This window comes from Geospiza fortis, unplaced genomic scaffold (assembly GCF_000277835.1).
Source record: "Geospiza fortis unplaced genomic scaffold, GeoFor_1.0 scaffold112, whole genome shotgun sequence".
Lineage (NCBI taxonomy): Eukaryota > Metazoa > Chordata > Aves > Passeriformes > Thraupidae > Geospiza > Geospiza fortis.
In genome coordinates, this window is record NW_005054298.1 from 22,754,494 (window position 1) to 22,767,985 (window position 13,492).

Consider the following 13,492-nt stretch of genomic DNA (forward strand, 5'->3'; position numbering starts at 1 on the left):
GGCATTCACCTCTTCTTTTCTCTTCCTATCAAAATAGCAATCTAAACACTCTTTGTAAGCCGTTTGAAGTAGGTTAAGCATATAAGTACACATTAGTGGGTAATATCCCTTTAACTGTTCAAATTCAGAGAAGAATGTGGTTAGTGTTTTGTCTGTTGTTTTTTGTCAGTCCCAAGAATAATCCCTAAGTGTAACTTTTAGTTTATTTTCAAATAATTTTTGTTGGTATATTTTGTTTATGCAGTACATTGTAGTGTCTGCATTTCACCAGATTCAGTGTCTGAATTCTTTTTTAATTTATCCACCTTATCCCTTCCCCCCTCCTTTTGTTTCTCTGAATTACTTTCAAACAGATGCGCTCAGGTCAGCTTTCCCGAAAGCTGTGGGGATCAAGCACTCAAGATTCCAAGTGATTGCTGCTTCTACATTCTCTCATGGATTCCAGAAAAATGCTTAATCTTTTGGCCACTTTAGATGTATAAATATGTAATTAGGGCTTTGAATCTGAAGCCCTTTGATTCTTGTTGATGAAGAACTTATGGTAGAGGTATCGTAGTAAGCATATGTACTCAGGCAAGTTAGCCTGCTTGCATATTTGTCCTTAACTGTGTTGACTTGTTCACAGCAAAATCCCTCTCTCAACAGCTGCTAAAACTGTGGTTTGGGAGGGCTAAAAAAACCCTGAACCATCCCCCCAGAAGTCTTCAAATCGCCAGATTACTAATTGAATTTAAGATAAGTAGCATTTGATTTAAAGCTGAGTAGGGCCCAGATGCTCCTTGATAACAAACAAGATATTTGGCTTTGCTTTGACAGCACTGTTATTTCCCAGTAAATTAAAACTCTGGTAGTTGCAATAGTTGGATTCACAATTGAATAGATGATGGTTTACGACCTTCTCAGTACGTTTGTTAGCCTAATGAACTTTATTACAGTTTGTTTATGTAAATGGCTATTGCTCTCTTCTTTTGTGTAGTTCCAATTTTAGGCTGCTCTGCAAGGGACATCTGTGTTGCACTACTTTATCAGAAATTGTTTTAAGTACAGACATGAATAACTTCAAAGGAGTTGGAGGTGGTGAAGGAGCTGAAGGAGGTAGGAAATATTGCTGCTGAAAATTATTTATATTGTTAACTTAAGACATACACCAAGAAATCCTATTATATATTTAACATCTTGCAGAAATACCCAGGAAGACTCATTATCTATATTGGTCAAATATCAATCTGCTTCATTAGTAAGGCTACTTCTGCAAACAAAAGATAGATTTCCACTGCAGAATCATTATGCAACATTGCAGCACAATTCAATTAAAAATAGCACCTGTTTGTTTCTTGGCTTGGTGTTCACCAAACCAGTTGTTAACCATATTTCCTTTTCTGTAAAAATAAACAGGGAAAAACAGATAATATATCCATTTTCAAAATGCATTTAAGGCCTGGTAAAAGAAAATATCAGATCCTTATGTGTGCTCTATCAAATTGCTTACTATGTTTTGGAGAACCATTACTGATTTTTTTTTGTTTGTTTGTTTAGCAATACATGATGATAGAAGGGTGTGCATTTTCCTAGCAATCTGATATTTTTCTAATGTTACTGATTGAAATGATAAACTCTATACTGTTAGAAAAGCTGGGTGCTGAGGGAAAACACGAATTTCCAGATCAGCGTGCAAAGGTGTGTGTGTATGTGTATATATGTGTGTGTATGTATATATGTATATTCATGTATGTATTAAAAGAAGAAAATCCCATGGGGTGAGGGGAGCACAGATGCAAGGCAGGTGTAAGTGATTGTTAGCTAGAATGTTCCCTTTTGGGTCCCCCTTTCTTCCCTCTACCATCGCTTTTCTTGTTATTTTTTATTTATTTATTGAAATGAATGTGTGTTGTATCTCTCATAAATGTTATCAGATATGCCCTGTGGCTGGGGAGTTGTTGAACTACCTGAGGAACATAATGTATAATCTCATTTCATTAACTTTAAGCACAATATTTATTGACTTTATAGAAATAATAATATCTCCTTACCCTGCTAAAGGATAATCTTTACAAGGTGTGTTAGTCTCATTCAAACTGATTTCTCCTCCTCACTTTCTTTACTGGAAAAAAAAATCCCTCTTGATGGCTGATTAGTGTACTTGTAAAGAAAGCCGTGTTGCATTTTCTTAACTTTTGTAAATGAAATAAATCAGATTAGTGAACAAGTGGGTCTATGCATAGTTGCAATATTCTGCCTAATCACTGTGACAGACTGGATTGTCTGGAAAGTTAGGAGAAAATAAGAATTATTTTCCTGAGTCACTTGCCAAGAGAAGATTAAACTTCCAAAAGTAGAGTGGTGTAGGTTTTTTCATACTCCACATATGTAAAAAAATTGTAAATTAACCCACATCCCATATTTTCAAATAAGCTGTAGAGAAGTGAAAAATACTATTTTTCATCAGTTACCTATCCAGTAAGAATACTAAGGATACTCTGGAAGTATTAAGTTTGTTCATGAGAATGTGAAGTATGTTTGTCGATTATGATTTCATGAAGAAAGGATTTCAGGGGAGCTCTGTATAGATTAGTTTAAAAGTATTTCAGCTCAGAATGTGAGAGCTTTCTGTGTTATGGGAGGTTGAAAACACTCAGCTGGGGAATTGAATTGATGGGTTTTTTATAGGTGTGTATTAATGTTGTGTTTAAATGCATAGACAAGGCCAAGTGTTTATTTGGAGGGAAAGGGGGCAGGAAATGATCATGTTTCAGGCCATGAGAATGAAGTGAAACAGGGAGATGGGTCTTATGTAGTGTTTGGTGGAAGCACAGTTTTCTTCTTGTCACTTGCACAGAGGGGTTTGTATAAGCATTTTAAAACATCCTGTTGTGGGTTAGGTACGTTTATACAACAGCTGACTTAACATTTTTCAATATTAAAGGATAATGAACACAGTGTGTCAGTTTAAGTAAAATAGAATGTCACAATAATTGAAATAATTTATTATTAAGACCTTTGACATTTGAATACCATAATTTCAGTGCCTCACAAGCACTGGGTGATCATCACAAATACCTGGGACAGGTTTAAATGTGGACAGTTCTTGGGCTCTCAAACTCAAGGCTGGTCTGTGCTCAGTACAAAGCAGCAGTAGCAGCAGAATGAGGAGGGGGCAGGTGAGCTCTGAGCTGCTGCTTTATGCCCCAGGTAGAATGGCAACATCCATGGCCTTTGGGTCTGAGATCTGCTCCTTGGGGGTGGGAGGTGTGCACCATCACAGCTTGGCATCCTTGCCAGAGGCCATCTGGAAAGACCTCCATAGCTGTGAAAAGTCTGCACTTCGCCTTTGTTTAAAACCAGCTTTAAATAAAAAATGAGTCGTAAGTGTGAGCATTAGCTAGTATGTTGTTTCTTTTAGGTTTAACTTAGTTGCGTAAAAAGTAGAAAATAATGTTTAAAAATAGAAAATAATTCTTCTGATCAGCTGTTTAGTCAGTTGAATTGAAGACTGTTATGCAGTGCACTGTGAATTGGTGAACTGACTTGCATAATTCTTTGCTTTCCTCAAGTCAGTAAAGCTTAGGATCCAATTTTTTCTTTTTCAGGTAGTATTGGTGAAATAAGATTCTCCTTTGGTTTGGTTCAAAGGTTTAAGTGTAAAAAGCAAAGTTTTGAGATTATGGTATTCCAGTGAGGAATTTAGAAGAAACAAGTCTTAAGTGACATTTATTTCATAGCACTACATTTGTCAAGATCTTCTTTGTGATATCTTCATATGTTTAATTTTTGGAATAACTCTAATAATATTTATCAAACTTTAACATATGGTTACCTTTGAAGATGAGTAAGTAGGAGTATAAATATATATATCTAAAAGAAACTGAAAACTGACCTACTTTTCATACCTGTATATAAATGAGATTAAGTAGTTAGCAGTATTAACTTCTTCGTAGCACAGTTTGGAACTTGCGTACCAAAGGATATTTAGAAGACATCTCCTTTATTTCAAGTAAAATGTTTGTTAAGTTTCTCTAAATCAATTTACTTATAATTTTTGATAGTATTTTTAGTTGTCTTTTTAGCTGTAATGAAGAATCCCATCTGGTCTTTGCTGGGTTTGAACTATACAAGCATACAGAAAGTGAAATGCTCTTCAAGCTAGCATCTGACTGAGGCAGATTTTTCTGTAACCAATGTACTTATCCATTACTCACTCCTAGGGTATCTAGAAACCACATCTTCTATCATCCACGTACCTTTACCAGCACAACATCATAATCCCAGTCCTAAAGTAACTGCATTTGTCCTGGTCGTTAAGACACATTGTGGAAATTCGATTTTCTTAGGAAAAGAATTGTTTGATATTAAAAAGAGTAAAAAAAGAAAAAAACGAAACCAACAAAACTACCCCCAACCCCCACAACTTCCCCTACAAAAAAAAAAAACAAACTCATCCACATCCATATTACAATTGCTTTGCTAATCTGCAACATTGATATAAAAAAAGCTCTTTCCCCTCTGGCATACCTTAGATGATGCATATGATCACAAAACAGGTTTATCGGTCTTCACAGGCTTTAAATGGCCAAATCAATTGGCTGTCTTATAAGGATCCCCAAAGTTGTATTTCTTTGTATTGAAAGTTGTATTTCTTTGTCCTTTAAGTGAGTGCAAAGAACTAAGTTTCTGCACTAGAAAAATTCTTTAACATAGTCCTGCTGGAATGAGAAATTTATTTTTGTAATGCACAGATTTGGTAACTCCTGCTTTAGTCAATGGGAGCTGTATACCTCACTTCTGTAAACCATGTCTTCCTCCTCCCTGTTGGCTTTGCAAACCTTTCCCAATCTTAATGAACAAAATCATTAGAAAAGATAAGTAAAGGCACCAAATGCTGCACAAAGCTTTTACTGTGTGTGTGTAATTAGTTGAAAATGTGTATCTCTATACAGATTATAGAGTGGTAGGGAGCTTTAGAGCTAGAAGGGGTGTAGAGATGTCAGCCTCCTTCTGCCCCTATATTGAGAGTCTCTGTAGACACATGCTCTGTATTGTCACCTGAAGCATTCCTGTCTTCCACTGCTAAAGGCACCTTGCTGACTATGTTAAATGCTGAGCTGAGGTGCTGGGAATATTTTTTTTTTCCCTTTCAAAGAATTAAAAAAAAAAAGCATGCACATTAAGTGCATAACCTAGAGTGAGCCTAGGGCCTGATGTAATCACTACTGTTATGTGAAAGCACTACATAGGCTTATATTTATTTGAATGGAAATTCAAGCATGTGCTTCAGTGCTTTCTAGGTCTTTTTATGCTTTCTAGCTTAAAAGCTGTGTTGGTTTTGGCTGAATTGGTGACACTTGTTGGTAGTCTCCTTTTGGGGAGAGTAAGTTTCCATGGTATCATATACATGTGGGTTCATTGTATGCCAATGTTAGAGTCAACTGAAGTGTTCAGAAGATGTCTTTCATTCCAAGGAGCCAATCTTATTATTACTAAATTGCCCTTGTAAGCACATGCTTTTGAAGGAAGCAAGTTTTCTAAAAAGCTATTTCATTAAAAAAAAAAAAAAAAATTGGTAAAATGCTACTGTTCCCTTCTTCGGTGTTATGGATATCAGATGCCTGAATGTAAAAATGCCTGAGTGGCACCATAGCATGCTCTGCATTTCAGTTGAATGCCATTCACCTTACTCCAGTCTTGAACACTCCATAAGTGAGGAACTGCTTGCAGTGTTTAATCCAAGGTAGCCTTTTTTTCAGTTTTAACTCAGCTTTTTGCTGTGCATCTGTGGAAGAAGACTGATGTGTCTTTATTTTAGTTCTCATTTACCTATGTGGCCCAAATAAAATAGGTGTTCCACTTGTTTTCAATAGAGTTCCTTCAGTGTGTGTTCTTCCTAGTTTTGTCCAGTGGACTTGAGAAATTTGGCAGGTATTTCCAGAGTTCAGGACTATGCTTACACTCAGCACAGACATAATTTCATCACACATCTTCTGTCGCAGAAGCATGATTGTCAGTATAGATTATGGTTTAAAGCTGCTAAGGTGTTTTGAGATTGGAATATAAAACATCCAGCCATAGATATCATAGATCTAACTGAACTTGGAGGCCACTTGTTTATTTAGCTTCCTGTCTAGTCAGTATTTTCCTTTCAAGGGAGCCATATTTTTTGCCTTGAAATAGCTTTAAAGTAAACTGAAAAATTGCACCTGACAGTACTACTTTAGTCATAAGCAGCAGTGAGCTGTTTCTTAAAGAAAGCCATGAGGGGAAAAAAGAATTCAAGAAAAACTTGCAATATGTGTTCTGATTCTGCAGGAGCTACTTAGCACGAGATTAGAGAAATGCTGCATGTGAGACTTACCTCCCTTTGGTCAGTGTTTTGATGGAAGCTGTGACGCTACTCAGTTTGCCTGATGAATTTTTACTAAAGCTAATCAGGGGGTGAAAGCAAAGGCCTTACAGCTAAGTTAACCATATCTTCTGATAATTCTTACAGATTGTGCAATTACGTGATTACAAATGGATCTTTAAATGCCAAAAAATGCCTTTTTATAGAGTTAAATGTTAGGTCTGAGGAGTGTTGGAAATAGCTACTTTCAGAAATGAGCCTTCAGGCACTGTAATGAACTTGCTGTCTGTCTTCTGTGCAATATCTTTTTCCCTCTGGGTGCTTTAAGAGTATACTGTATGTCTTATTTTGGTTTGATCAATATGTTTTAAGAGTGTGTATATTGGCTAATGATGGATTTTTTTCCTGTACAGCATGGTGGAAGATGTTTTAAAATTTTGCACTTTTCTAGGATTTGCAAGTTTGTAACCTGAAAATTTTTAACATGCACACTTTTGTACATAATTAGCATTGTATATATTTAACATGAGTCTGAAGCAAATAAAAGTAATTGAATGCATAACTTCTCCCTTTATTAATAACACAAAAATTAAACTAAGTGTGGGAGTACACTGAATGAACAATTCTTTTAGGTAGCAGGTAAAAGTAGGCAGTGGGAACAGCTGACTCTGTGTCCTGTCTTAATTGTGTTAAGGCAACTTTTTTTTTTGGTGGGGAAGGAATCAAAGTGGACATGTCAATGCATAGACCCCTTCAAGCTTTGACTAGCTATGATTCTCCAAGTATTGCAACAAAAAGTGTCTTTCTGCTGGGAAGGACATGTCTGAGACATGCACTGGGGTGAGGAAAAGAGTCCCCTAATGCATATTGATCTTTATTTATAAAGCTGAAGTCCCCTACCCACTCTGGGACAACAAGCATCTCTTTCCTTTTTCCTCACTGTCTTCCCTATATAGTAACGTTTGCTGCAGAATATGGAAGGCTATGGATTCAGGGGATTGCTGTCAGTCAGGAGGAAACTGAAATCTGTTCCAGGCTCATGTTCAGTTGGTTTCTTACCCCTGCAAACGAGAGAAACCATGCTGTGAGTTTTAATGGGAGGTGAGACTACTCTGCTCCTGTCTGTTATTAGGGTTAGATCAAGGCACCCTTATTCTGAACAAGCAGAGTTTTGATTCCATCATGTGACATACATTTTAGATTTCTTAATACAGTCCGTGTAATTCTAGGTATGGATTCCCTTGTTCTGGAGTTCAGTGCATTAGGGCCAAATTGGCATTTCCCTGGCTTGCAATAAAGGACCTGACTATTGGGGCTCTTTCTGTGAAAGGTAACTAGAATTTGGGAACATGAGCAGCAATGGATGCAGTGCCAGAGCACACACTGGGTTAGTCAGACAGCCTTTGCAGTGCTGTCATACTGCTGGCTCCTTTGGAGCATTAAACAATACTCACATTTTCCCCAAAAAGAAATGGAACCAAGGGATTAAGTAACTTCTGGTGTGGGGGACAGGCACCATGTGCCAGGAGTTTAACAGAAACCTCTCTTCCTTTCTGTCTGAAGGAGGCTATCAGTTCAAGTGATGCATTTACCTCAAAAACAGACGTGCTCCTGTCACTCCTTGCAGCGTGGCTTTATCTCCTTCCACTAACAGCATTGTACCTTCCCGCAAGCCCTGGTGGAGGTGGAAACATTTAAAATTATTTTCAAGCTATGTGAAAGGGTAGAATGCTTGTCACAAGCAGGCCAGTCTCAGTGGCACCATGACTACAGACTAAACCTCATTTACCTAACAAAGAGGTAAAGACAAAAATAGGTGAGTTATCTTGTTTTAGAAGTTGATTTTCTGGTTTATTTCAGTTTTCACTCTTTAAGGAGAAACCATTAAGGAGGAGAGGAAACTGTTTTTTCCCACAGTTATTCTTAGATCCAGTTTGGGTTGAGCAACAGCCAGCTGGGTTTGTTAGTGCACAAACTTTATAGTACAAGATCAAACACAGGGACAGGAAACATAGAGCTCCCAATTCCCCAGACAGACATAATGAAATTACATATACACTACTGAATATGCAAATTCAGAAACTATTACAGAGATTAAAGTTAAGAGTATCTGCAAAAAAGATTAAGGGGTAGTTTTGTACCATCTGCATGAACACCACCCCAACAGCCAATATATGGTGTCCAGTGACTGGGAAGATCGGAGCTTGCCTAAAATAGTGTTGAGCAACACTAACAGGAGTATGCATTTCATTGGCCCCAATCCATTTTCTACAATGAGCAATATCCAAGGCTCAAGCTCTTAGCAAGAATACAATTGGCATTCCAATCTATGGTTTTGTAAGGCTTGACAGGCAAGGAGCCCACACTGAGAGCTAGCATGAATGCATTTAAAATGTTTATCATGCTACAGCTTCCTGATGGACAACTACTACTCACCAGAACTGGAGGAGTGTTTGGTTCTTCATGGTACTGGCGGATTCTTTCCTCTCTTGTCTCCTGCAACAATAAGCACAGTTTAGCTTCCCAGGCCGTGAGGTAAGGACTTGGAACTATCCAGGTAACATGACATCAAACAATTTCATAACATCAAACAAAGCAGGCACTTCCCCTCAAGTAGAATGGGATGGCAGGATTGACTATTTAATAGATATGTGTTTTACCCTTCATCACTAGCAGCAATTTACTGGAGGTTGATCAAACAGAACTCACACAATCCCAACCCTGAAAAGCCTCAAAACTTACTTCCACTCAATCAATCCATGGGGGTGTTTTTTTTTTTTTTTTTAATTAGTACTATCTCTATGTGCAGAGATAGTACTAATACTACCAGGAAAGTGGTAGAAGCAAATGCCTAGGTGCAACCTTTGTGAGAGTAGTGAATAATGGATTTTCAGTGATTAAATATTTGCTTGTTTGTCTTCAAGTAGGTATTACACTGAAGAATTTCCTTCTGTGAACAGCTCTGTCATGTTTCCTGAGGTTTGCTGCTGAACTGAGCAACAGTAAAGAAATAAAAACATAGGATCACAGCAGGGACTTGGTACAGCACAGGGCTTCCAGCCTCCTCTGAGAGAAAGAACAGAAATTATTTACAGGGAAAAGACTGCCTGCTAATCTAGTGACAAGCTGATTAAATGAATACCTACAACTTCATCTAAATTCTAGAAGCACACCCATCTCTTCACCCATCTAGAAGCATCCACCATCTCTTCATTGTTCCCTAACTCTTAATACTTCCTCTAACCATGAATTTTGATTACAGGGAGGAAAGTATTTAGGTTGTTAAAAGATGCACCACACAGATTGTTCCCTGAGGAATTAGCTGACATGCTATTTCAAGAAGGAGCTCCTCCCCACTGTATGGAAATCTGTCTTTGTGCTTGATGGCTGAAGTGTTTTTCTTTCAGCTATACTGGTGCATGTGCTTGCTCTGTACTGGACATCACAGGCTGTGCTCCCTGCAAGGACACCAGTGCCCAGGTATTTTCTTACACAACTGTTTGAATCTCAACATCTCCCTGTTCTGATTGTTTCTTCAGACCTTTAGATATTTAAGCCTCTTAATCTATGTTTAAGTTAGGGCTTTCCAAGCAGCAGGTAAGACAGAACTTTCCAGAACCAGTGTTTTGCATCTTAACACTTCAGGTTTATCTTTTCTTTTTTAATTCCCCCATTCCATGCCAGATATCCAGCATTTCAACAGTATTTCAAACATTGCATAGCTTCTGTTTGTGAAAAACACTTCGTTCAGTAATACTCCTGCCAACTCCTCTTCCCAAGCAAAGTTAAGTTTTAGGAGGAAGTGAAGTGTTACTGCCTCATTGGCATTTCCAGTTTCTCTAGGGAGCAGCTGTTTGACATTCTGTAGCTTTGTAAGGCCTCAGAAACGCACACTATTTTTACTCCTCCACACCCTAGTTATTGTGTTAGTTCTGGTGTGCTTTACTTACACCCATGTGAGTTCTTTTAATGTCTGGGTCCAGGTAGTGGGGGTTAATATTAAAAGGAACTAATCCTAGAGCCTGCAGGGAAGGTGGATAAACAATTGGCATGTCATTGGTGGTATTGATGCTGACAGTAGCAACGTTGGTTCCTGCGCTGGATCCCATGTAAGGAATCCCATCCTGAAAGACAAAAGCAATGATCAGTCTGCAGCACCACAACTAGGAACTCAATTTTATACCATCTTCTATCAATCTCAGAAAGCCATCAGTCAGATCAGACTTAGTGCTTCCAGCTCCTCTCGCTGCTAACTTTACAGGTGAAAAGCAGAACAAGAATTCAGGTTCTGAGGTGGGCAGTACCTTCTCTGTGTCAGAGAACTAACTGCTGCCTGCCTTGTACTCACAACTCTGTGACCCCCCAAAAGAGAATGTACCAGGCTGTCAGTGCATGGTGAACTTTGCTATTAAGAGGGAAAGTTGCCTCTATTGCAGTTACAGGAAATATCTGAACTGGCTTTTAACTAGCTTCTGGAGAGAGCAGGCCATCAGAAGCTCAGTGCAATGTTGTCACAACTTACCAGAACCATGACCAGTTTAGCACTGTTTAGCTATTAGTATTGAGTACTATGCTGTACATAGAAGAATGCCACACAAATATGCAAGTGTACAGGTAGTCCTGAACAATTTGTAAAAATAGAGCTGTCTTGAGACAACTGGTGGTAATATAACCCAGAAGTTATCCAGACTTAACTGGCATTTGGACATTTTCTGGCTTTCATTCCCACAACACATGTTGAATTTCTATATATTAAGATAAGCCTAGCTAACCTTTATTCTTGGCAGCTGGCCGTACTGTGGCTTGTACAAATCTGCATAAAGTCATTTGCAGTTCCACATTGCTAGGGAACACCTTGCTTCTGTTCTCCAGAGATGGTGTATCTTTGCTGTGCCTTATGAGATTCACCAGCTAGACTGGTGCTGCTGACCAGAGGGGCTCAATGGCACTCACACCTCTCAGTTCCAAGGAGATACAAGAATTACGTAATTTTCAACAGCAACAGAACACCGTCTAAAAAGCACATACGGATCCAACTTTATCACCAGTTTATTAGCAGACAACCTGCAACATGAACACATCTTTATCAACAAGATATGAAGTGGACATCTCAAGCTGAAAAACAGAGTTTCTGGACACAGATTAAATCCTGCACTGGGTCTTTTGACTGCTATTTTGAGGGGTTTACTTCTAGGGTTCTATGTAGCATTGTACATCCCAAGGTCTTGCAATCCAGCATCTAGAAAACTGCTCTAGGAAGACAGACTGCTGACCTTAAGTCTTTTCAATGACTCAATGACAGCCTTATTTGGCCATGGTTTTCAGTTCACCAGCTTGTTTGAGATGGCTCGACATCTGAAGTGTATTAGACACAAAAGTGCAGAATCAGCTTGGACTTGTCTGAACAAAAGCTCATGCATGAGATCCAGCCATTCAGACTTGGCCAGAATCTGTAGTTTTACCTCAAGAACTCTTTTCCTGATCTCATGTATCAGACAGTTGTCATAAAGAGCTTTCAGGAGACGGAATGTGTTCCCACCTCCTGCAGAAAGAAAGTTCAGTTTATTTAGCATGCTTTCACCATCAGTTTTAATTGAAGCCTTCACAAACTCAGCAGGCACTATGAGTTCTATGCTCTATTCAGGACAGTATCCTGCTTTGAGAAGCAGTAAAACCAGAAGCTTCAGAGGAATGGTCACTGGGCAGGCCATGGGCATGCCCTGAGTCATCCTTGTAAGGCTGCCACTGTCTGACAGTGACCTCTCTTCCAATACCAGGACCATGGTATTAGGACTAGACTCTTGGGCTTGCTAAAGTGATAGTACAGCTGTTATGATCATGTTTTTACACTGAAGTACTGTTCAAAATAATAATTTGAAATTTACTGGAGATGAAGTTCCATTAATAAATCTACTTCCCAGCCCACCACTAAATTTAGGGTCTTAGGGCTCCCAATTACTGTCTTCTGTACTTTCTAATTACTAGGCCTAACTGCTTAATTGTTGCCACCTCTGCCACCTCTGAGCAGGACTAATCCAGTGCCCTATATAAATCCTCACCGGGGAGTAAGAAGTAAAACTTACCAATAAATATTGCTTCAGATTTCCTTACGGCTTCCACTGGATCACAAGATTCATGGATGCTGTCCAGCCCATAACCTTAAATGAAAAAGTATTTACCTTTGCCATGTCACTTTGGTGGAAGAATGGGATACATTCAATCACTCCCTGCCCACCTCCTCCAACCCTGAGCCAAATAACTCAACCAGGGAAATTTCAGAGAACTCTACAACGTAAAACAGAGTGTACATCCTATATTAGTGCAGGGCTTCAGCATCCAGCTGTACAAAAGGAAATGTTTGTTTTATGGAGATATGCACTCTGTCTAGGAGCAGAGCTTTTCACTCAGCAGGTGCAGGCTGAGGCACAATATCCTGCTGAGCATTACCAGGTAACTAGAAAATGAGGAAAAAGCTGTTAGTCCTCAGCCTGGCTATGCTGAAGTCTGACAGGATGTGTTGGTTCTAGCACTGCTTGTGCAAATACCTGATCGGAGTATTGTTTTTGTTAAAATGTCTGACTTTGACAGATTTGCCTTGCCGGGGTTCACTGAGTACAGGAAGAGTCAAGAGACATCAGAACGTAGGCATTTGATAGCAGCAATCTTCCTGCAAGTCAAGGAGCAAAGTGTGCTGCCCAGGCAAGTGAGTACTGACTATTACTACACTAAGGGCTCCAAAGTTACCCTTAACAGTGAGAGAGACTAGGTGGAGGTCTTGCTGTAGACTGCTCTGCAGCGATCTTTGCTCCAAGCAAAGTTCAGCTGCTGTCCATCATGGAACTATCTGGCTTCCTTGATGTGCTTTAAGTTATGGACTTCACTTAAAACCAGCGGCTTAAGCAGAGGTTTAAGATATATGGGAAGAAATGTTCCCTCATGTGATTGAGAAGGATAAAAATATGCCATTTAATAGTCAGGGATAAAATCTTCCTCCCTGGAGTGAGCAGAAGTGTTTGCAGCAGGATTTCTTCTGGAGGCCTCTAAAACATCTCTTTCCAGGCAGAAGTCCGCAGCCGCCTCCTGCTGCTCACTGCCCTTGCTGCCCGTACCGCAGCAGCCCAGCCCAGCCCAGCCCAGCCCGTGTTCCCCGCGGCGCTG

General features: G+C 39.2%; 2 protein-coding genes across 2 annotated transcripts in view; one reads left to right on the forward strand and one right to left on the reverse strand.

The window, feature by feature from the left end:
- The window catches only part of NBEAL1 (neurobeachin like 1), a 79,626-nt gene extending 72,733 nt beyond the window's left edge, over positions 1–6,893 (forward strand). Inside the window, 1 exon segment of the mRNA XM_031055958.1 lies at positions 354–6,893. Coding sequence (XP_030911818.1) covers positions 354–413 — 60 coding nt within the window. The 3' untranslated portion in view covers positions 414–6,893.
- Positions 6,876–13,492, reverse strand: part of LOC102031698 (alpha-aspartyl dipeptidase-like) — an 8,592-nt gene continuing 1,975 nt past the window's right edge. The window contains exons 2-7 of the mRNA XM_014307691.2: positions 12,418–12,492; positions 11,797–11,876; positions 10,285–10,458; positions 8,771–8,830; positions 7,927–8,009; positions 6,876–7,395 (exon numbers count right to left, since the gene is read on the reverse strand). Of these exons, the coding sequence (XP_014163166.2) occupies positions 7,317–7,395; positions 7,927–8,009; positions 8,771–8,830; positions 10,285–10,458; positions 11,797–11,876; positions 12,418–12,492 (551 nt within the window). The 3' untranslated portion in view covers positions 6,876–7,316. The remainder of the gene's footprint in view (positions 7,396–7,926; positions 8,010–8,770; positions 8,831–10,284; positions 10,459–11,796; positions 11,877–12,417; positions 12,493–13,492) is intronic.